This window comes from Saimiri boliviensis, chromosome 14, assembly GCF_048565385.1.
Source record: "Saimiri boliviensis isolate mSaiBol1 chromosome 14, mSaiBol1.pri, whole genome shotgun sequence".
NCBI lineage: Eukaryota > Metazoa > Chordata > Mammalia > Primates > Cebidae > Saimiri > Saimiri boliviensis.
The window spans coordinates 11,194,269-11,213,926 of NC_133462.1; the positions used below are offsets into that span (position 1 = coordinate 11,194,269).

The following is a 19,658-nucleotide window of genomic DNA, read 5'->3' on the forward strand; positions in this document are numbered from 1 at the left end:
CAAGGGCTTCCAGACCATGATCCGGGGCCAGGATCCTGCCTGGAAGGCAGTAGGCCCAGTGTCTCCAAATGACCTGTTGACAGACTGGAGCAGACGGGGCAGCTCAAACCTGCAGACGGTGTGAAGTGCTTGGCAGGAGCCCAGGGTCATGTCTGTGGCACATTTCTCTCACACCCTGGGAGGAATGCAGTGGGATGGCTAAGGCTTGGCTAGTAAAGCTTTTGTATTGGAGTGGCAGCTGAGCCGAGCCACCCACTCTTGTCCCTAAGCTCCAGAAGTAGCTTCCTACGCCTCCCAGAGACAGATGCTCTGGTAAGAATAGTGGAACGCCACCTCCACCAGCAGCCCGAGGGACAGCACCTGCCGGAGGGTGTGGGGGGAGTCCAGGTGGTGAATGCCCACCCTCCTTTCCACGGCCATCCCTGACCCAACTTCCCCCAAGAGGCAGCCACCAAGTGAGGCTTGAGCTGGCCCCATTGTCATCTCAGGGGTTAAGGGCTCCCCTTCAGCTCTTATTGTGGGTGATGTGGCAGGAGGCCCTGGAAACAGACCCAGCCTGTCCTCTCAGTGCTCCCCGAACCCTGTCTCGGCATCTTTGTGCCCAAGGAAGTGGCTGCCGCCCATCACTGAGGGGTGCCTGGGGGCTGGCACTGTACTTGGGTGAGTGATGGACACACCAGCAGTGAGCCTGAGCCCCGGTGTCTTCCTTTGCCTCCTGTCTGCCCTCCCAGGCGCAGGTGGCCTTCCTCCAGGGAGAGAGGAAAGGGCAGGAGAATCTCAAGACGGACCTGGTGCGGCGGATCAAGATGCTAGAGTACGCGCTGAAGCAGGAAAGGTGAGCCTTCGCCCCGGCCTGGGCCTGCCTCCTGGGGGTGTCTCAAGCTCAGTGTCAGGAGGCCACCAGCCACACCTGCTTCCAGCTGAGGGAGATTTGGGACCAACATTCTTTTCCATCATCGCAGTTCCATAAAGTTCTAGGGGAGAAACAAGACAGAGTAGGTGGGATTTGGGCTAGACGCCAGGAACAATATTCACAATGCTGGTGGCCTGCTGTGCACCAGGTACTGTATATTCCCTACCCACGTTATTCCTATCCCTTCCAATAGCCTAATGGGTATTGTTCGCCCTGTTTCTGATAAGGAACTGGGGTTTCCACGGCTGATGGTTTCTTCAAGGACCCCTGAGATCAGCCTAGGTAGCCTGACTCCAGGGAGTGGTCTGTTCCTCCAGGCCAGGGCTGTTGGGGGACAGTTGAGCTTCACTGATAGGAGAGTGGTTAGGAGGAGGCCCTGCGAATTGGGATTTGGGATTCCAGATTCCTCAGGTATCTGCTGACCCTGTCTGTTCCCCCACATCTCTTATTCGTTGATCGTTTGCTCTTTTAGGGCCAAATATCATAAACTGAAGTTTGGGACAGACCTGAACCAGGGGGAGAAGAAAGCAGATGTGTCAGAGCAAGGTACCCACCCTCTGATGCGCGCACTGGGACACCCTCCCAAGGAGGCTGAGTGTGCTGGAGAAGCAGGAAGATGGGCTGCCTCTTTCTCACTTTGCTCCTCAGAAGGCAGAATCACCCGGGGCTGGGGAGGGCGGAATCTCACTCTCAGAGCCCTGCCCATGGGCAGGTCCTGTGCCAGACCCTTGAGGCCGATCCTGCTCGCCGTCCCCCTGTACACCAGAGGCAGACACACGAGCAGCTCACAGGATCCCTCTGCAAGGAGTGGGCGCCCGGGCTATTTATAGAGCCCCGGGGACGGTGTGGGAAAGCCGGGGAAGACGTCACCAAGGAGGTGGCGTTTGAACAGGGTTGCCATTCAGTCGTTGATCCAAAAAGGACATTTATTTGTGGGGTGCAGGCTTTGTATCACAGGTCAAGGACCCAGCAGAGAGTACGGGAGACATGGTCCCTGCCGTCTGGTCCATTAGAGTCTAAGCTCCTTGAAAGATGACTCAGTTCCCCAGCAGGAGAGTGAGGGGAGAGAGCACAGACGCATAGATGCACGCTGAAAGGGTTAGGGGACAGGAAGTTGGTCACTGTGACTGGGCAAATGTGTAGAGAGGGCAGAGGACGTGGGAGGGCAGGTCAGGTGAGAGGAAGCTTGGCCAAGGCAAGCTGGGAAGACCTTGTGTGCTAGGCCGATAGTGATGGTCGTTACCTGCTGCCAGCTCCTCTCACTAGAATAGAAGTTCCACAAGGGCGGGGTCTCTGTTTACCCCTGTAGCCCAGGCCCTGGCCAGCTTGCTGTGGAGGAAGACCACAACTCGCCCAGAGTTCTGAGATAAACCCTTGTCTTGTCGGGGGCCAGTCTGGGGAATGACCAGTCAGCAGACTAGAGATGAGGACTGCTTCAGGGAGGAGGAATCCCCGCATGGGGGGAGAGCAGGGTTCCAGCACACAGGGAGTGGCGCCCCAGGACCCGTGGCAGTGACCGATTTGGGTTGGAGGGGTGAGGAAGATGGAGGACGCGATGGGTAGGTGGCAGTGGCCTAACTAAGAGAGCCTCCATTCTCTCCACCCGCCAGTCTCCAATGGCCCCGTGGAATCGGTCACCCTGGAGAACAGCCCGCTGGTGTGGAAGGAGGGGCGGCAGCTTCTCCGACAGTGAGTGTGCTCGGGGAGCGGGGCTGGGAACACGGGGCACGTTTGGCTTGAGAGATAAGTCCAAACACTCCACAGTCCTTTCCTTCCCCACTGGGGACACTGAACTATCAGGATCTTAGCCAGCCATGGCTGCAATGGCCTTTCCCCCATGGGCGGAGCCTGGCCCGGGGAGCGGGGACACTGCTGCAGGAGGCAGACGCCCCCCTTGGACGAGGCCCTGAACGCCTCGGCGGCTTTTTGGTTTTTTGTTTTTGTTTTGGTCTCACTGGCCATAGGAGCCCTGAAGTGTGGCTTTTATATATATATATATATATATATATATCTGTGAAGATTTATGAAGTGTGGCTCTTTATTCCCCAAGGGTAATATTCAATTATTTTTTATTTATTTATTTTTTTTAAGACTAATCAAATGGAGCAGTGGGAAGTGGGGAAAGGGCAGGTCTGTAAGTAGGTATGTAATCGACTGTGAACGATCACAGTCACTCACCATGTTTGGATCAGCAAATTATTAATATTATTTAGTATTATTTTCTGAGACAGTTTTTGCTCTATTGCCCAGGCTGCAGTGCAGTGGCACTATCTCAGCTCACTGCAACCTCTGCCTCCCTCCACCTCAAACAATTTTCCTGCCTCAGCCTCCTGAGTACTTGGGATTACAGGCACGTGCCATCACGCATGGCTAATTTTTGTATTTTTTAGTACAGCCAGGGTTTCACCATGTTGACCAGACTGGTCTCAAACTCCTGAGCTCAAGTGATCCGCCCACCTCGGCCTACCAAAGTGCTGGGATTACGGGCATAAGCCACGATGCCTGGCCAAATTATTATTTTAGTTTTATTTTTTGAGACAGAGCTTCGCTCTTTTTGCCCAGGCTGGAGTGCAGTGGCGTGATCTTGGCTCACTGCAACCTCTGCCTTCTGGGTTCAAGCTATTCTTCTCGAGTAGGGATTACAGGTATGCCAGGCTAGTTTTGTATTTTTAGTAGAGACGGGGTTTCACTATGTTGGCCTGGCTGATCTTGAACTCCTGACCTCAAATGATCCACCTGCCTTGTGGATTACAAAGTGCTGGGATTACAGGCATGAGCCACTGCTCCAGTCCTCAAATTATTATTTTTTAATTGCTGAAGAGATTTGCACATTTTAGAAAACTTGGAAAATACAGGAGAGCAGAGAGAAAAAAATCGCTCATAATTCCTCCACCCGAGAAACTTCATACCCCATAAACATTTTGCCGTATATAGTCTCAGTTTCTTCCATGGCTGTATATTTGTGCCTCTGTTGTCTTAATAAATAAATAAATTAATTTATTAATTAATAAGACAGGCTCACTCTGCTGGCCAGGCTGGAGTACAGTGGTGCAGTCACAGCTTACAGCAGCCTTGATCTCCTGAGCTCAAGCGATCCTCCTGCCTCAGCCCCCTGGGTAGCTGGGACCACAGGCATGAGCCACCCTGCTCAGTTTATGTATTTTATTTACTTACGTTATTTATTTTTTATGTTTTGAGAGAGTGTCTTGCTCTTTTACCCAGACTGGAGTGCAGTGACACAATCTTGGCTCACTGCAACCTCCACCTCCTGGCTGCCTCAGCCTCCCGTGTAACTGGAATTAGCGGCGTGCATCACCATACCCAGCTAATTTTTGTATTTTTAGTAAAGACAGAGATTCACTAACTTGGCCAGGCTATTCTTGAATACCTGAACTCAAGTGATCTACCTGCCTTGGCCTCCCAAAGTGCTGGGATTACAGGCGTGAGCCACTGCGCCCAGCCCTGCTTATATATATTATAAAAACTGGGATTTCTTTTCACTGTTAAGAGTTGCGAACATCTCTCCATATAAATTAGTAATGCTGCATCATTTTGAGGACCTTATAATTTCCTTCCTTTAGTCCTGTGGAGAAGAAAAAACCCAACAGATAATTGTCTGTCATATGGATACTACAACTCTCCATGGCCAATTCCTTCTTGTATATTTTCTTGAAGTTGTTTTTAATTTTTTAAGTATTATAGACAATGTGATAAGAATCAAGAAGGTATTGTGCATATTCTTGGTTTCCTCAGGTAAGATATCTGGAAGTGCAGCTGCCAGCTTAATGCTCACACGGTCACCCTAAAACGATAATAGTAACGCTCACAGGCTACACTTACCAAGTACCTGTTACGTGCCTGGCACTGTGCTAGACATTGTCCACATGTTGGCTCCTCACTGACATCTCTGTGTGGTGTAACTGCCGGTGTTCCCCTCATGAGAAAACTGGGATGTGGAGAGGTGATGTGTTTGCACAAGGTCACCTGGTTAATTTGTGAGATCTTGGTCAGTCTGCCCCAGTGCCCACCTTTAAAGCCCTATGCTTCCCTGTCTCTCTATTGGCGGGAGATAGGAGCCTCAGACGCACGGCCGCGCACAGAATGAGACGTGCGTGCAACCTCACGTGTGAGAGGCAGGGGCAGGGCTGTGAAGGGACAGGGGACAGCAAAGGCCTCCCGGCCCGGAAGCCTCCTGAGGACTAGCAAGGGACTGTGTCTCTGTATTTTGAAGCCACAGATACCCCAAATTGATTTTTATTCTTTTTCTCCTTTTTTTTTTTACCTGTAGTCCAGTTCCAGCTGGCTTCAGTTTTTTAAATTGCAGAAGTGATTAAGTGCTCATTTGTAGAAGTAAGTAGAGTCAGTCACACAAGTTCCTCTTGACGTCCCTAATCCCATTCTCCAGAGGTCGCTGCTGTTCCGCTTTTTATGGATCTTTCTGGGCCTCTTGGGGGACATAATACAAGTGTGTGTTTGTGTGTAGTGTAAGCTTATATGCACATTAACGCCTCTTTGTTTTTTTCTACAAACACTGGCATCATGTGGATCGTAGAACTTAGCGTCTTCGTTCTGCTGTTTACCGTGGCCAGCTTTCCTTAAGGCTCTGCTACGCTGACCTTTTGCCTCGCAGTCCTATGAGCATTCTGCTGACACAGTGCGTCATTGGGTGCCGAGGCTGGTCCCTGTGCTTCGGCTTCTCTGGACAGCAGTGCAGGGAGCACCCTCATGCTACAGCACTGTGTGTGTACAAGGGCTTCCACCGGAAGTAGCCTTGATGGGGAACAGCTGCAGCGAGGGTGTGCTTACATCAGATTTGGGTGTATACTCTTAAGTGGCCCCTTACGAGGTCCTCTCGGTTTGCATTGGCCCCTGCAGTACCTGAAGAAGCCCAGGGGATGTCTGACCCATATGGCTCTGCACCCCTGCAGGTACCTGGAAGAGGTGGGCTACACAGACACCATCCTCGACATGCGGTCCAAGCGCGTCCGTTCCCTGCTGGGTCGCTCACTGGAGCTCAACGGGGCGGTGGAGCCAGGTGAAGGAGCCCCCAGGGCTCCACCGGGCCCTGCGGGGCTCAGCAGTGGGGAGTCGCTGCTGGTGAAACAGATCGAGGAGCAGATAAAGAGGTGAGCCTTTGGGCCTGGCAGATGTGTCTCTCTGTTCTTGACTGCTGCTGAGGGCCAGGGACAAAATGTCAGCTGAGGTCCCTGGGTGCCCTGGTGGCCCGTCCTCTTGGAGTATGCCGTGGGCTCCCTTGTTTCAAAATCCTCAGTCCCTTCACTGCTGGGATCCCCTGGATTCTGTTCTGAGTTCCCTCCACACACTTTCCCATGGCCTCATCTCCAGCCCTGCTCCCATCCTGATACTCAGACCTGCATGCTTCTCGGTCATGTGGGGTGCCTCGCCAGCAGGGAGCGGAGCACATGAGGCGGCCGCCCTTGGGAAGTTCTGGCTCGTTCACTGTTTCATCGATGCTTGTCAGTTAAACAGAACAAGCGAGGTCACAGAGATGATGCTAAGTGCAGTGAAGCCCCCAGGGGCCAATACGTGCCCAACAAAATAGTGCTCCTCTGGGGGGGTGAGCAGGGAGAGCCTCTGTGGAGGTGACGCTCGGGCAGAGAGAAGCCGCGTGAGTAGCTGGGAGGAGAATGTTCTAGGCAGATGGCACAGTGAACCCCGGGGTCTTGAGACAGGAGAGGCGCAGCCCATGCAGGAGCAGCACGAGACTGGCGTGACTGCAGGCGGTGAGGCGTGGGCCACAGGGAGGTCACCACGGAGTCCGTTCCTCAGGCCTTGGGCTGGGATAGAGTCACTACCCTCGGGAAGCTCTGGCTTATTCACTTTCCGGTCACCACTCTCAGGAGTCAGTTGCCTGGGCCTTGGGCTGGTTTAGAGTCTGGATTTGAGTCGGGTGTGGGAAGCCAGTGGTTTTGAGCAGGGGAGTGACATAATCCCATGTTCTTGATCTACTCTGAGAAGGAGAAGCTATAGAAGGGTCCCTTAGGAGGCAGGGAGACCAGTTGGGAGAGGATCTTGATGTCCAGGCCGGAGCTGATGGGCCTTAGCAGTGGCGAGGCAAGAGGTGTCCACTTTCCCAGAGGCTTTCGGGCAGTTGCCGCTAAAGGACTGCAGCTAAGGGGAGGAAAGAAGCAGCGACTCCAGGGTTTGGTGTGAGCCACTGGAGCAGCGTCACCTGAGACAGGGAAGCCTGGGAGTGGAAGTTCTGGGGGCTGCCAAGGTCATGTGAAGCGTGAGGGGCCTGTTTACCCGGATGTGGAGCTCCAGTGTGGAGCTCGGGCACATTTGGCTCCTAAACATAGCTCTAGTTGAACAAGCACACGGGCATTCTTTGGAAAGCCATGGGCCATCTGCAGTGCCTGGAATGAGTGTAGATGGTCAGAGAAGAGATCTGAAGCCTGAGCCCAGGTGCTCTCCCGCTTAGAGGCCGGAGGGAGGAAGAGGAAGCTGAGAAGGAGGCTGAGCCCGTGCAGCTGGTGTCGGTGTCTGGGAGGAAGTCCCATGAGAACGGTGTCCCGTGTCCTGTGTCCCGCTGGGAGCGCAGGGAGTATTCTGGGCAGGTGTGTAAGAGGATGGAGCGGAGTTCTGGGGATGGCAGCTGTGAAGCGAGTGGGTAAATTGCAGTGATCGCTGCGCTGAGTGGTAACTGCACCCTTGGGCAGTTGACAAGACCCCCAGGGCATCAGCCTGATGGCAGAAGAGGGGATGTTTGCGTCCATCTGTACTTCAGATTCCACCCTGCCTTCTCCCGCAGTCAGGCTGGGTCAGTGCCTCTTCTGCTAAAACCCGTCATGAAGTTGGAAGCCAGGAGGTGGAGGGAGGAGTGCCATCTGTTGCTGAGGATAGTGCAGGCTCCTGAGTAGCAGGGATCGCCGGCGCCCCTGCTCATGCCAGGCTGGCTGGCTCTCGGTGCCTTGCCGAGCATTTGTAGAGTGGCCGGCTTGTTCCTGCGGGACATACCTGCCTCCTGCCTGACCTGCCCTTGTGGTCTGACCGGGCTGTGGGAATGGGGACTCTGAGTCAGTGGCACTTTCTCATCCAGCTTTCCTTCTGACTCAGCATAGGATGGAGATTTGTGGCCAGGGTTGGGGGCTGGCCCTCTGGAACTCGGGTTGGAGGTCAGTGAGGAGCTGGGCTCCGTCTGTGGTCTGAGTGAGGCTTCCAGTTGGGATGAGCATTTGTTGGGCAGAGGCTGGGGTTGGGGCTTTGTGTCTGAGCAGAGGCAAGGCTTCTCGAGGTTTAGGGGGTTAGCTGGGTCTGGACTCTGGCCACCAAGCCTGGGCGGGCATCTTCCCATCTGAGATTTGACACCTGGCAGGACTCATTCTCTGCTCTGCTGTCTTGGGCAGGAACGCGGCAGGCAAAGATGGCAAAGAGCGCTTGGGCGGCTCGGTGCTGGGGCAGATTCCCTTCCTGCAGAACTGCGAGGACGAAGACAGCGACGAGGACGATGAGCTGGACAGCGTGCAGCACAAGAAGCAGCGTGTGAAGGTGAGCCCCTTCCTCCACACCCCGCAGCCTGGCCGGTTGTGACCTGGTCCAGGCCCTTCCCAGAGTCAGCTGGGGCCTTCAGGGGCTGCACTGTGTCGGCAGCAGGGATGTGGAGACACACAGGCCCTAGCCTGGAGGAGCTCTGGCCAGCAGCGGCCTTGTAAATAGTAGTGTGCAGAAAGCCGCATTGTGGTGGAGGCTGGGGCATGTGCCCATGAAGAGGGACCTGTGGGAGATGGCCTCGGGACTTTCCCTGGGCCCTGGCCTTCCCGTTAGTGGGTCCCTTTGCCTGGGTCCCCTTCCTTTCCTCCTTTAGACTCAGCTCAGATACCCCCCACCCCCCAGGAAGCCTTCTTTAACTCACCCTGGGACCCCCTCCCTGTTCTTGGCCACTCTGGGGTCCTCTCTGTCTGGTCTGGGAGGGACTGGGCTTGTCTGGGCCTCCACTCCCTCTCCAGTGTCCCCAGTGTGGCTCAGCACAGAGTCACACCCCAAATGGAGTGGTGTGCACAGAGCTGCAGCACTGCAAGAGGCCTAGAGGAGGGGCAGGAGGGCTGGGTCCAGGGCCTCAAATGCTGGCCCCTGGTCCAGACGCTGGCTCCTTCCTGCCCCTCTGGGAATTTCCAGTCCTTTTCCACCCTCCGCCTGTCCCTTCGGGAATGATCCGTGGGGTTTCCAGCCCCGCAGGCCTGCACCCTTGGGGCTGGTTGGTTGTGTAGGGCTCTCTGTCTCCACATGGCAGCCCTCCAGTGAGGCCCGGCTGGGAACCCAGGGGACACCCAGGGGACTGCCCGTGTCTCCCAGGTGGCCCCAGCCCAGCTGCGTGAGTTCGGGCCCACGCTGCTTTGTCTTGCTTCAGTCTCCTCACCCTTCAGATGGGGCTGAGTCTCTGTCTGGTAGTTGAGGATTCATTAGAATGAGCTGGTGCCCAGGAAGACCTCAGCCGCACAGTGGCTGTCCCCCAAGTGCTCATCAGGTGTTAGTCAGTGGTGCTGGTGGCATTGGTGTGGTGGAGCCCTCATGCTTCCAGGCACTGCTTTCGGAGCACCATTGCTGCTCGTTCGTGTGCCCGTCAGGGCGCCCAGGGCACTTCCCTCCTCTGTAGTCCTAAACCCCCCCTCCCCATTCTTTCCCCAGGTGTTCAATAAACCTTGACCCTCGTTCTTCTCCATGTCCCGTCTGTCTGGTCCCCCCATGCTGGCCAGAGGCTGGCCCCTCACTGGCGCCCTAGAGGTGTCTCCAGACTCAGCCTGGGTGCTGACATGTGGATGGGGCCAGCCACACCTTGGAGGAGTTGATGGTGGGCTCAGCTTGGCCTTGATGACCTGGGGCAAGTGGGTTCCCCTGCTCAGCCTCGGTCTCCTGGGCTGTCATGTGGAGTGACAGTGAGAGTGTTCACGGTAGCTGCTCACAGGGTTGGGGTTAAGTATAGCCGTGTCTGCGAGGCATAGCCAGTGAGTGGGATTTGCTCTTGAGCACGGTGGCTGGGGCCGTGTTTATGGTTGCAATGCTGCGGTCCGTTTGTCCTCACGTCACTTCGCACCTCCATATGTTCACACATGGACACCAGAGCATATCTGCTCTCCCCGAAGGCAGATTGTTGCATTATGTGACTTTTCTTTATTCAAGGCTCGGCGCTGGGGGACTGGAACGGGCTGAGCTGGGGCCAGACCAAGGGCCACGTGAGGGTGGGGCCAGGCCAGCCAGCCCTAGTGGTAGCAGCTGTCCAAGACCCCGGCAGGGGGCGCTCCAGGGCAGCCAGCTGGTGGCTTGAGGCAGCCCCATGAGCAGAGACAGGCCCGGAGCCCCGGATTATCTGTTCTCAGGCATGGGGCTGGCTTAGTCTCTGGACAACAGGGCTCCTGACTTGTCTGGCTTTCTCTCTGCCCCAGCTCCCATCCAAGGCCCTGGTGCCCGAAATGGAAGATGAGGACGAGGAGGACGACTCTGAGGATGCTATCAACGAGTTTGACTTCCTGGGCTCAGGAGAGGACGGGGAAGGGGCTCCAGACCCTCGGCGGTGCCCTGTGGATGGCAGCCCCCACGAGCTGGGTGAGCGCAGATTTTCTGGCCGGCCTCCGCTGGCCTTCCCCACTGAGGGGCGGGAGCAGGCCCAGCTGCCCACAGCTGCTTCCTGTGCAGGGTCTCTCCACCGGACGGATACGCTTCCTGAGAGGAGGGGAGCCAAGGAGAGCAGGAGGCCCGGGCCATGGCGGCCAGCCCCTCACCTCCTCCCTGGAAAATCCCCGTGGAGACCAGGCCTGGCTCTTCCTGAAGCAGGATCGCCAGCCCTCTAGGGCGGGTGTCCAGCTCTGGCCGGCCTCAAGGAGGGAACAGGATGAGGACCCAGTGGGGGAGAAGCAGGTGGGAGGGCTGTGTCCTCCTTGTCCTGTGACTCCCAGCTAGGAGGGCCCTCGGGTCACATGGGATGGATGGCTGGGTCCTGAGGCCCAGGCAAGGCAGTGACCTGCCTACTGCCCCACGGAGGGGCCCAGTCAGCCTCCCCTCCTCTGCCCATACCCCCACGGGGGCCAGAGCTTCACAGCCCCCAAAGTGGCAGGGGGTCCTCGGTGTGGGAAAGGCATCACCTGCAGCAGGCTGGGTTGGAACTGCTGGGCGACCCCGGCCCTCTTCCTTGATCCTGCAGAAAGCCGTCGGGTCAAACTCCAAGGCATCCTGGCTGACCTGCGGGATGTGGATGGGCTGCCCCCAAAAGTGACCGGCCCACCTCCTGGCACACCCCAGCCCCGGCCACACGAAGGTAAGCGGCACCCCCACCTGGCCCCAGTCCTGCGGGCCCACGGCAGAGGGAGGCTGCAGAGCTGAGCCCAGGGCTTCTGTGTCCTCAGGGTCGAGGCCCAGCCTCCAGTCTGCAGCCTCCCTGCCCCAAAAGTTCGTCTGTCTGTCTGTTTCCCTCTCTTTTTGTCTGTCCTGCCCTGTCTGTCTGTCTCTTTCCAGCTGTGATTCTTCATCTTGTCCTCTCCCTGTCTCTCTCTCTTGCTCCTTCTCTCTCTCTCTGCCTCTCTCTGTCATTCTCTCTCTCCCTGGCCCTCTCTGCCCCTCCCTCCCCTCCCCCTACCAGGTTCCTTTGGCTTCTCCTCAGACGTCTTCATCATGGACACTATCGGGGGCGGGGAGGTGAGCCTGGGGGACTTGGCAGATCTCACCGTCACCAACGACAACGACCTCAGTTGCGATGTAAGTTTTCTAGGTGCCCCCCACGTTGTCCCCATTGGGCATCGTGCCCAGGCCAGCCCCTGCAAGCTCTGACTGGGTGCCACCTGTGCCCTGCTCACCCCGTTTCACAGAGGGGTACAGATGTAGACAGTGGAGGGACTTGACTGCGGTCACTGGGGCACAGGGCCTGGAAGACTCTGGAGCCTGTGTCTCAATCACAGCTTCTCCACTCAGCGCCCCTCCCACCCCTGGCGATTTGGGATGCAGGAAGATGACCTCCAGCCACCTCCTGCTCTGCCACATCAGGCCAGTCTAGTGTGAATGGGCAGCTAGGCTGAAATGAGATGTTCCAGGGCTGAGATACATGGATGGGCCTCTGGCCAGCTGGGAGCCTCTGGCGTGGGTGCCTGTGCCCATTTTCCCATGGCAGAATGGGATCTCCAGTGTTGGTGACCCCAGCGAGGCTGGTGGGGGCACTGCTGTGAGATTCAGGAAGTGGGGTCAGAGCAGAGGCCTGAGCATTGGAGTGTGCCATGGGGCTCCACTGCACGCCCCGATATGTCACCCCCTCTTGGGGAAGTAGTGTTCTGAGCTCTGCGCCCGGCCTGTGGCTGCTTTTACCTGCCCCAAAGCTGAGACTCTCAGGGGAGGCAGGAACAAGCCGTGTTGTTCCCCTCCTTTGAGTTCCCGGCTCCTGGTTTCTCTGAGGCTTTTTCTGAGGATGAAACACACATTCCTCCAGGGCTTGCTGCCCAGCGCCTGCCTCATCCCCTGCCGCTCTCCTCTTCGCCTTCTGTGGCCTGCTCCACCGGCCTCTCAGGCTGGGCTGTCCGTGCTGCCCTGGGGCCTCTGCACAGGCGCTTTTCCCCTCCAGGGCCCTCTGCTTCTCTGGGGAAGTCCCGCGCACTCGTGCTTCCTCAGGAAAGCGTCCGTGGCCCTGGGAGGAGGGCAGGCTGCCTGCCGTCTCCCCGTGCACCTTAGTTCACTGCCCTGCTCATGGCTCATCATCCCACACGTGTGGGATGCTCCAGTGTCTCTCTCAGTCCCCTTCCTCCCAACTACAAGACCCCAGGAGGTCAGGCTCACCTGTCTCTCCAGAACCTAGCCCAGTGTGGGGACTTGTAGGGCAAACGGGGAGACTCTGCCCTGCAGAGGAAGGGGAGAGGTCCCGGCTGGAGCCCAGCCTCTGAGGGCATTCCTGCCAGGGCCATCTGGGGGGAAGGAAGGGGCCTCAAGCCCTGGTGTCAGTGTCTGCGTGACTGCCGAGATGGATGCACAGACACTGAGGCAGCTCCCCCCAACCCCAGCTGTCTGATAGCAAAGATGCTTTTAAGAAGACGTGGAACCCCAAGTTCACCCTGCGCTCACACTATGACGGCATCCGCTCTCTGGCCTTCCACCACAGCCAGTCGGCTCTGCTCACCGCCTCCGAGGACGGCACGCTCAAGCTCTGGAACCTGCAGAAGGCGGTCACGGCCAAGAAGTGAGGGCAGCAAGCCCAGAGCCGGGGGCAGGGGCATCTGGGGACGGGGGTGACAGGGTCTCAGTGACATCAGGCTCATCTGTCATTCCACAGGAATGCGGCACTAGATGTGGAACCTATCCATGCCTTCCGGGCTCACAGGTAGGGAGGTTCCCCTGAGCCTGCTAAAAACTTCATCCCAAATACAGTCTGACCCCTGACCCACTCACCGCCATGCTAGGAGGCCTGTGGCAGGAGGCAAGACAGTAGGGGGCTCAGTCCCTGTGCCCCTCCGTGATACACGAAGCCCTAGCTCCTCCGGCTCTGTGCTGACTTTCTCATGCTCTGGCAGCTGGTGCCCAGCACAGCCCTTCAGGGAAGGTGGGGTAGGGGAGGGCAGGGGACAGGCAACCTACCCAGGTGCGCGGCCAGAGCCCCGGTCGCTGAATTCCTTTTGGCCATCATTGAAGGGTGCTAGTAGGAACATAGGTCCTGTGGCCAGGGGAGGCTCGGAGCTTGTCTCATCCCCTTCTCACATCTTTGTCCCTTCCAGGGGACCAGTGTTGGCCGTGGCCATGGGCAGCAACAGCGAATACTGCTATAGTGGAGGGGCAGATGCCTGCATCCACAGCTGGAAGATTCCAGACCTCAGCATGGATCCCTACGATGGCTACGGTGAGGCCAGCGCTGCCTGCCTTCCCCTCACATCTGCTGGGGCCTGGCTGTCTCCACGCGTGCATGCACGCACGCACACAGACACACACATGCCTCATCCATCTCTTGCCCAACACTGCAGGCTTTGGGAGCGTGTGTGAGGGCTCTGCGCTGCTCTGTCGTGAACAGCGAGATGCAGTGCGTGGCTGAGGGCTGGGCCAGCCAAGTGGGAATGATGGATGGCTGTGGGAGGAGGGGGCGAAGCTGACTGCGAATCCATATGAGCTGGCGTCCAGAAGGCAGAGCAGGGGCCGCCCGGGTGGGGAGCGGCCCGTGCACAGGCGTGGCCGGCCCTGGCGGCCTCTGCTCTGCCACGCTGTGCTCTGCCTGTGGGGATCCGCCAGGGTCTGCGTAGTTGGGTGGAGGGCATGTGAGGAGAAAGTAGAGAAGGTGGAGTTAGCTGGGCCAGGCTGGACGGAGTTGGGGCTTTCTCTTTGGGGCAACTAAGAACTAGCTAGGGAAGTGACCAGACTGCCACTTCCATTCAACATCGTCCCCCTGCTCTCTGCCCCCCTCTTTTTTTTCTGAGACAGTTTTGCTCTGTGGCCCAGGCTGGAGTGTAGTGACGCGATCTTGGCTCACTGCAACCTCTGCCTCACAGGTTCAGGTGATTCTCATGCCTCAGTCTTCTGAGTAGCTAACATTAGGTGTGTACACCTATATCCGGCTAATTTTTAGATTTTTGGTAGAGACAGGGTTTTACCATATTGGCCAGGCTGGTCTCAAACTCCTGACTTTAGGCGATAAACCTGCCTCCCAGAGTCCTGGGATTACAGGCATGAGCCACAGCGCCCGGCTCTGCCTCCTCTTTTGATCATGCATCTGGCCCTGTGCTCCATGTGGTCCAGGCAGAGTTCAGAGGTCTTTGTCTGCTTTCAACAGGAGGACACGTGAGAGAACAGGCTCACCTACACAAGGTCAGGGGTCAGTCCCAGACACATTGGCCATCACACCTTCGGTGTCAGCAGGCCAGAGCTGCCAGCGTGGACTTCAGCAACCAGGGAGGCAGTGGTTGGACCTCTGAACCACCAGGGGGCTTTGGAGAGACCAGGCAAAGCTCAGGCACTGGGCCGCGGGCTGAAAAGACTGCACAGGCTGGGGCTGGGGCTGGGGCGGACCCTCAGCCAGCACAGGCCACGTGCCACTCGTGGGGACACAGACCACACTGTTCCTTTTTTCTTTCTTTTTTTTTTTTTGAGACGGAGTTTCGCTCTTGTTACCCAGGCTTACCCAGGCTGGAGTGCAATGGCACGATCTCGGCTCACCGCAACCTCCACCTCCTGGGTTCAGGCAATTCTCCTGCCTCAGCCTCCTGAGTAACTGGGATTACAGGCACGCGCCACCATGCCCAGCTAATTTTTTGTATTTTTAGTAGAGACGGGGTTTCACCATGTTGACCAGGATGGTCTCGATCTCTCGACCTCGTGATCCACCCGCCTCAGCCTCCCAAAGTGCTGGGATTACAGGCTTGAGCCACTGCGCCCGGCCTGTTCCTTTTTTCTTAATGGAGACTGAAAAATTCTGTATTGAGCTTCCAGTTTCTGGGCCCTGCTTGGGGGGACAGCCGTGAATGGAGGGAAATCCCTGCCTTCAGGAGACTTAGAACCTTCCTTGGAGAGCTAGTGGGCAGTGTGAGCAGCTTCCAGGCTGTCCCAGTGGTGGACAGTTCTGAGGGGCACCAGGGCGTGAAGCAGGTGCACAGGTGATTTCGAGCCCAGCCACCTGGGGCTTGGCAGAGCTGGGGCTCCAGGCTGTCCGGGGAGGAGCTGGCAGCCCTGACACCGCCCATTTCCTCCCTGTGGTGGGTGCAGACCCAAGCGTGCTGAGCCACGTCCTGGAGGGCCATGGGGACGCCGTGTGGGGCCTGGCCTTCAGTTCTGCCTCCCAGCGCCTGGCCTCCTGCTCGGCTGACGGCACCATCCGCATCTGGGACCCCAGCAGCAGCAGCCCGGCCTGCCTCTGCACCTTCCCCACAACCAGCGGTGAGTGGGGGCTGCACCTCACCCTGGAGCTCTGCTGGGCTGGAGGCTGTCGGGGTGGTTCCTGCCAAGGCCCCAGGCCTCCCACCCACAGTCCCCCACCCGGGGACAGGGCTGGCTCTGAGGGTCCCTTCAGCAGCCCTCTCTCCCCTGTGCCCTCAGAACACGGGGTCCCCACCTCAGTGGCCTTCACCAGCACCGAGCCTGCCCACATCGTGGCCTCCTTCCGCTCTGGCGACACTGTTTTGTATGACCTGGAGGCTGGCAGTGCCCTCCTCACACTGGAGTCCCGGGGCAGCAGCGGTAAGCGGGCCGACAGCAGCTCATGGAATTGCTCTGTGTCTTCCGTGCCCCACTTCCCTCTTGGGGCTTTGATGACCCCCTTGCCAGTCAGCTCAGATGACTCCCCTGCACCCTCGGGCCCTGAGCAGGAAGGCAGTTGAGTCCTGGTGCAGGGCCCCCCACCCTCACAGCCAGGGCACTTGGGGGGCCAGGTGGGCAGAGTGCATCAGGGACGCCCTGTTGGGCCCTCTTGGTAGAGTAGTGGAATTTCATGTTTGTTACTCCTCTTCCCCCAGCCCCAGAATGGCCCAGGGGCTCCTTGTGCAGAAGCAGCACTGAGGTCAGGGATGGGAGTGGCCTCACCCAGCCCCTCTCGACATCCAGGCAGAGACTGGTGTGGGGCTGTCACGCTGCACTCGTGCCTCTGTCCCCGTCTTCCTGATTTTCCCCTTGACATCCTTCTCACCCTGCTTTTCCTTTAGGTCCAACCCAGATCAACCAAGTGGTGAGTCATCCAAACCAGCCTCTCACTATCACCGCCCACGACGACAGGGGCATCCGCTTCCTGGACAATCGGACAGGTGAAGCCCAGCCCCTTATGCTCATGGAGGGCGGGGAGGGCCGGAGGCAGGCGTCAGAGACGCTCGAGTCCCGGTGGGAGGCCCTGGGAGGGTCTCCTCCAGTTCTTTCCCTTTCCCAGGGAGGCCCAGAGTGGGAGGGGAACCTGCCACCCACCCCTTCTCACCTTAGGTAAACCCGTGCACTCCATGGTTGCACACCTGGACGCAGTCACCTGCCTAGCCGTGGACCCCAATGGCGTATTCCTGATGTCAGGAAGTAAGCTGGGCACACTAGGCCCACCAGGGTTGGGGAGAAGGGGCGGAAGAGGCCTGGGCACTGGCCCCAGGCAAGTGCTCAGGGGGCCTGGGGGCCAGGACTGAGGGATGCTGGTTTGGGTGAAATGATGGGAGATGGGGGCAGCACAGCACTCGGGGCTCAGCTCCCTGGGGCACTGGAGCTGCCTCATCTCATTTGGCCTCTAAACAACCCGCGCGGTTGGTCCTTTATCCCCAGTTTACAGATGTGGGCCCTGGCGCTCAGACGCTTGGTAACTTGGCATTGGGGCTTCGTAGCATTGTTCCAGGTCTGCCTGGCCAGTCCCTGCAGGGACTTACGTGCTCCCACCCTGCCGTCTCTGGATCAGGGCATCCAGGGCAGCAACAAGCTGTGCTTAGAAGGGATGAAGCGGGATGTGGGTGGGTGGAGAAGGGGGCTGGAGCTTGCTGCGGGGTGAAGGGCGAGGCCTGCCTGGTGAGGCCTGCAGTGAGTGCAGGCATGGGTGCGTATGCGTGCATAGAGGCGCAGGCCGTGGTGGTGGAGGCTGTGGCTGGTTCTGCCTCCAGGCCGGTGCTGGCAGCCTCTGGTGGGGGAGGGGCTAGTCAGTGAGATCCAGCCCAGTGCAGAGATTAGTACAGGGTCCGGGTCCCCACGGACAGGCATCGATTCTGGGGACTGCTAGACAGTGAAAGAAGCTGAGCCTTTGCCCTGCCTGGTCTTCCTAACCCTAAACCGGACGTCTCCTCACAAAGGCCCTGCTCAGGCTCTTGTGGCCACCCCTGCCTCCTGCCTTGGGACCTTCCCGCCTGTCCTGCCTGGAAGGCTCCTTGCATTCCTCCTGGGGCCATTCTGTCCTCACACTGACCCCTGGCTGGCTTGCTTCTTTCTCTTCCTGTCTCAGCTGCGGCCTCAATGCTGCCGGGCAGGGAGAGTTGCCTGTTTTGTTCGCTCCCCACCCCCGGGGCTCAGTGTGCAGTAGCTGCTCAGGAAATGCTGGGGGATGGGATGGACCGTGGACGGGAGGGGATGGGAGTTCTCCGTTGGGTGGGCCTCAGGAGGTGATGGGCAGAGGGCAAGGGAGAGGAGAGTTGAGCCCTACTTCCCCCGAGGCCTTTGGACAAGGCCAGGTGAGGGGCTCCAGGGCTGAGTCTGAGCGAGGAGCCGGTGACCACCCCTGCTGGCCCCCCCACACCTGCGCAGGCCATGACTGCTCCCTGCGTCTCTGGAGCCTGGACAACAAAACGTGCGTGCAGGAGATCACGGCCCACCGCAAGAAGCACGAGGAGGCCATCCACGCCGTCGCCTGCCACCCCAGCAAGGCCCTCATCGCCAGTGCTGGCGCCGACGCCCTGGCCAAGGTCTTTGTATGATGCCCACCTGGCCCTGCCCTGGCCGCCACGCTGGCTGGGGAGCGGGGCCGGGCAGGTGGGGCTGAGGTGAGGAGAGAAACCCCTCATCCTGAGCCCTCACACGCCCCTGGGCTGATATTCCCCAGGTGCTGATTCTGAAAGTGCAGTCAGGGGCACCCTGTGAATCACTGGGGGAGCCCTGGGCATGCAGGGGAGGGACTGAGGCCCAAGAGGCACCCTAGAGGCAGCGGCTCAGCCTCCCCTCTCCTCTCTCCTGCAGGGTCTCCCAGCCTCACTGGAGGTGCAGAGGCCTGGCCTCTGCCTGTCTGCCGTGGAGCCTGGTGGTGCTAACGGCCCTTTCCCCAGGAATCCCTCCCCCACGGCTGCCTTCCCCAAGCTCCAGCCTGGGGATGGGCCCCTTTCAGGAATCACCCCCGAGGATGGCCTCAGGGTTTCCCCCTGTGCCCTGACAGCTGTTCCTGGTAGCAGAGCTGCCTTCGGGAGGGCAGCACAGCCAGGGCCAGGTGTCTTTAGGGATCAGTTTCTCCAAGATGCCAGAAGGTGCCAGGTTCTCCCCTTGAGCTCCCGCTCCCCCAGTCCCATCCTCCCAGAGCTGGGCAGGAGCTGTGCTGGGGGAATGGGTGGCAGCTGGGAGCCTCGGGCTGGCCGGCCCTCTCCACTGCTTTCCAGACACTAACCAAGGCCCAGGGATTGCCCAAGACTCCTAGGGCAGCCCTCCCAGTACTCCACGGGGTCGCCCATGGGCAGAGATGGCCTTGTGCCTCTCCCTGGGCCGTGGAGGGTGGAGCGGGCTCCTGGGTCCACCTGAACTCCCTGTATATCTGTATAAATAACAGGATTTTCATGCTGCCGCCCCTGCGTTGTCACTGTGTGATGGTCTCGGTCAGTCCGTCCCTGCCTCCACTCTTTCCTCTATTTATTTCACTTTCTTGTTTCCTGCACCCTCCGTCCCCTTCCAGGCTCCGGTTTCTAAGCCCCAGCCTCTCTGCCCCCATCTTGTATGTGAAAACTTGTCTCAATAAACCCTTTGGAGTAAGATGGGTGACAGTGCCATCTGTTGAGGGGACTGAGAACTTTGGGGGAGGAGTGACCGGTTCTGGCTGGGTTGGGTGGAGTTTGGAGAGGGGATAGGATGGGCTGGGTTTTGTGGTAGGGCAGCAGGGGCCCGAGAGGGGCCCAGAGCTTGGGTGGGGTGTGGGTGGAGAGCAGAAGGGGCACTGGACCGAATCTCCTCGTGCCCTTTCTGTCCTTAAGTGCTCCCTCCCCAGGGACGGAGCCCTGGGGAGCAGATGCTGTGATGACAGTTCAGCTGACACCTAGGCCTGCCTGGGATGCGTGATGGGTGGGGGTGAGGCCAAAGGGCCGGTGCCCAGAGGACATAAATCCCCCTCCCGTTCCCCTCCCAGGCCCACAAG

At 58.4% G+C, this 19,658-nt stretch overlaps 1 protein-coding gene across 2 annotated transcripts in view; it reads left to right on the top strand.

Moving 5' to 3' along the window:
* Positions 1-19,279, top strand: part of STRN4 (striatin 4) — a 25,729-nt gene extending 6,450 nt beyond the window's left edge. Inside the window, exons 2-18 of one of the 2 annotated variants that reach the window (XM_039466517.2) lie at positions 732-835; positions 1,386-1,459; positions 2,524-2,602; positions 5,842-6,039; positions 8,281-8,422; positions 10,315-10,474; positions 11,070-11,183; positions 11,505-11,620; positions 12,907-13,082; positions 13,176-13,223; positions 13,615-13,736; positions 15,587-15,757; positions 15,917-16,057; positions 16,519-16,617; positions 16,787-16,873; positions 18,074-18,309; positions 18,503-19,279. In XM_039466517.2, coding sequence (XP_039322451.1) covers positions 732-835; positions 1,386-1,459; positions 2,524-2,602; positions 5,842-6,039; positions 8,281-8,422; positions 10,315-10,474; positions 11,070-11,183; positions 11,505-11,620; positions 12,907-13,082; positions 13,176-13,223; positions 13,615-13,736; positions 15,587-15,757; positions 15,917-16,057; positions 16,519-16,617; positions 16,787-16,873; positions 18,074-18,243 — 2,001 coding nt within the window. In that variant the 3' untranslated portion in view covers positions 18,244-18,309; positions 18,503-19,279. The remainder of the gene's footprint in view (positions 1-731; positions 836-1,385; positions 1,460-2,523; positions 2,603-5,841; positions 6,040-8,280; positions 8,423-10,314; positions 10,475-11,069; positions 11,184-11,504; positions 11,621-12,906; positions 13,083-13,175; positions 13,224-13,614; positions 13,737-15,586; positions 15,758-15,916; positions 16,058-16,518; positions 16,618-16,786; positions 16,874-18,073; positions 18,310-18,502) is intronic. The other variant, XM_039466518.2, reaches the window with a different exon arrangement.
* Positions 19,280-19,658: the final 379 nt, after the last annotated feature.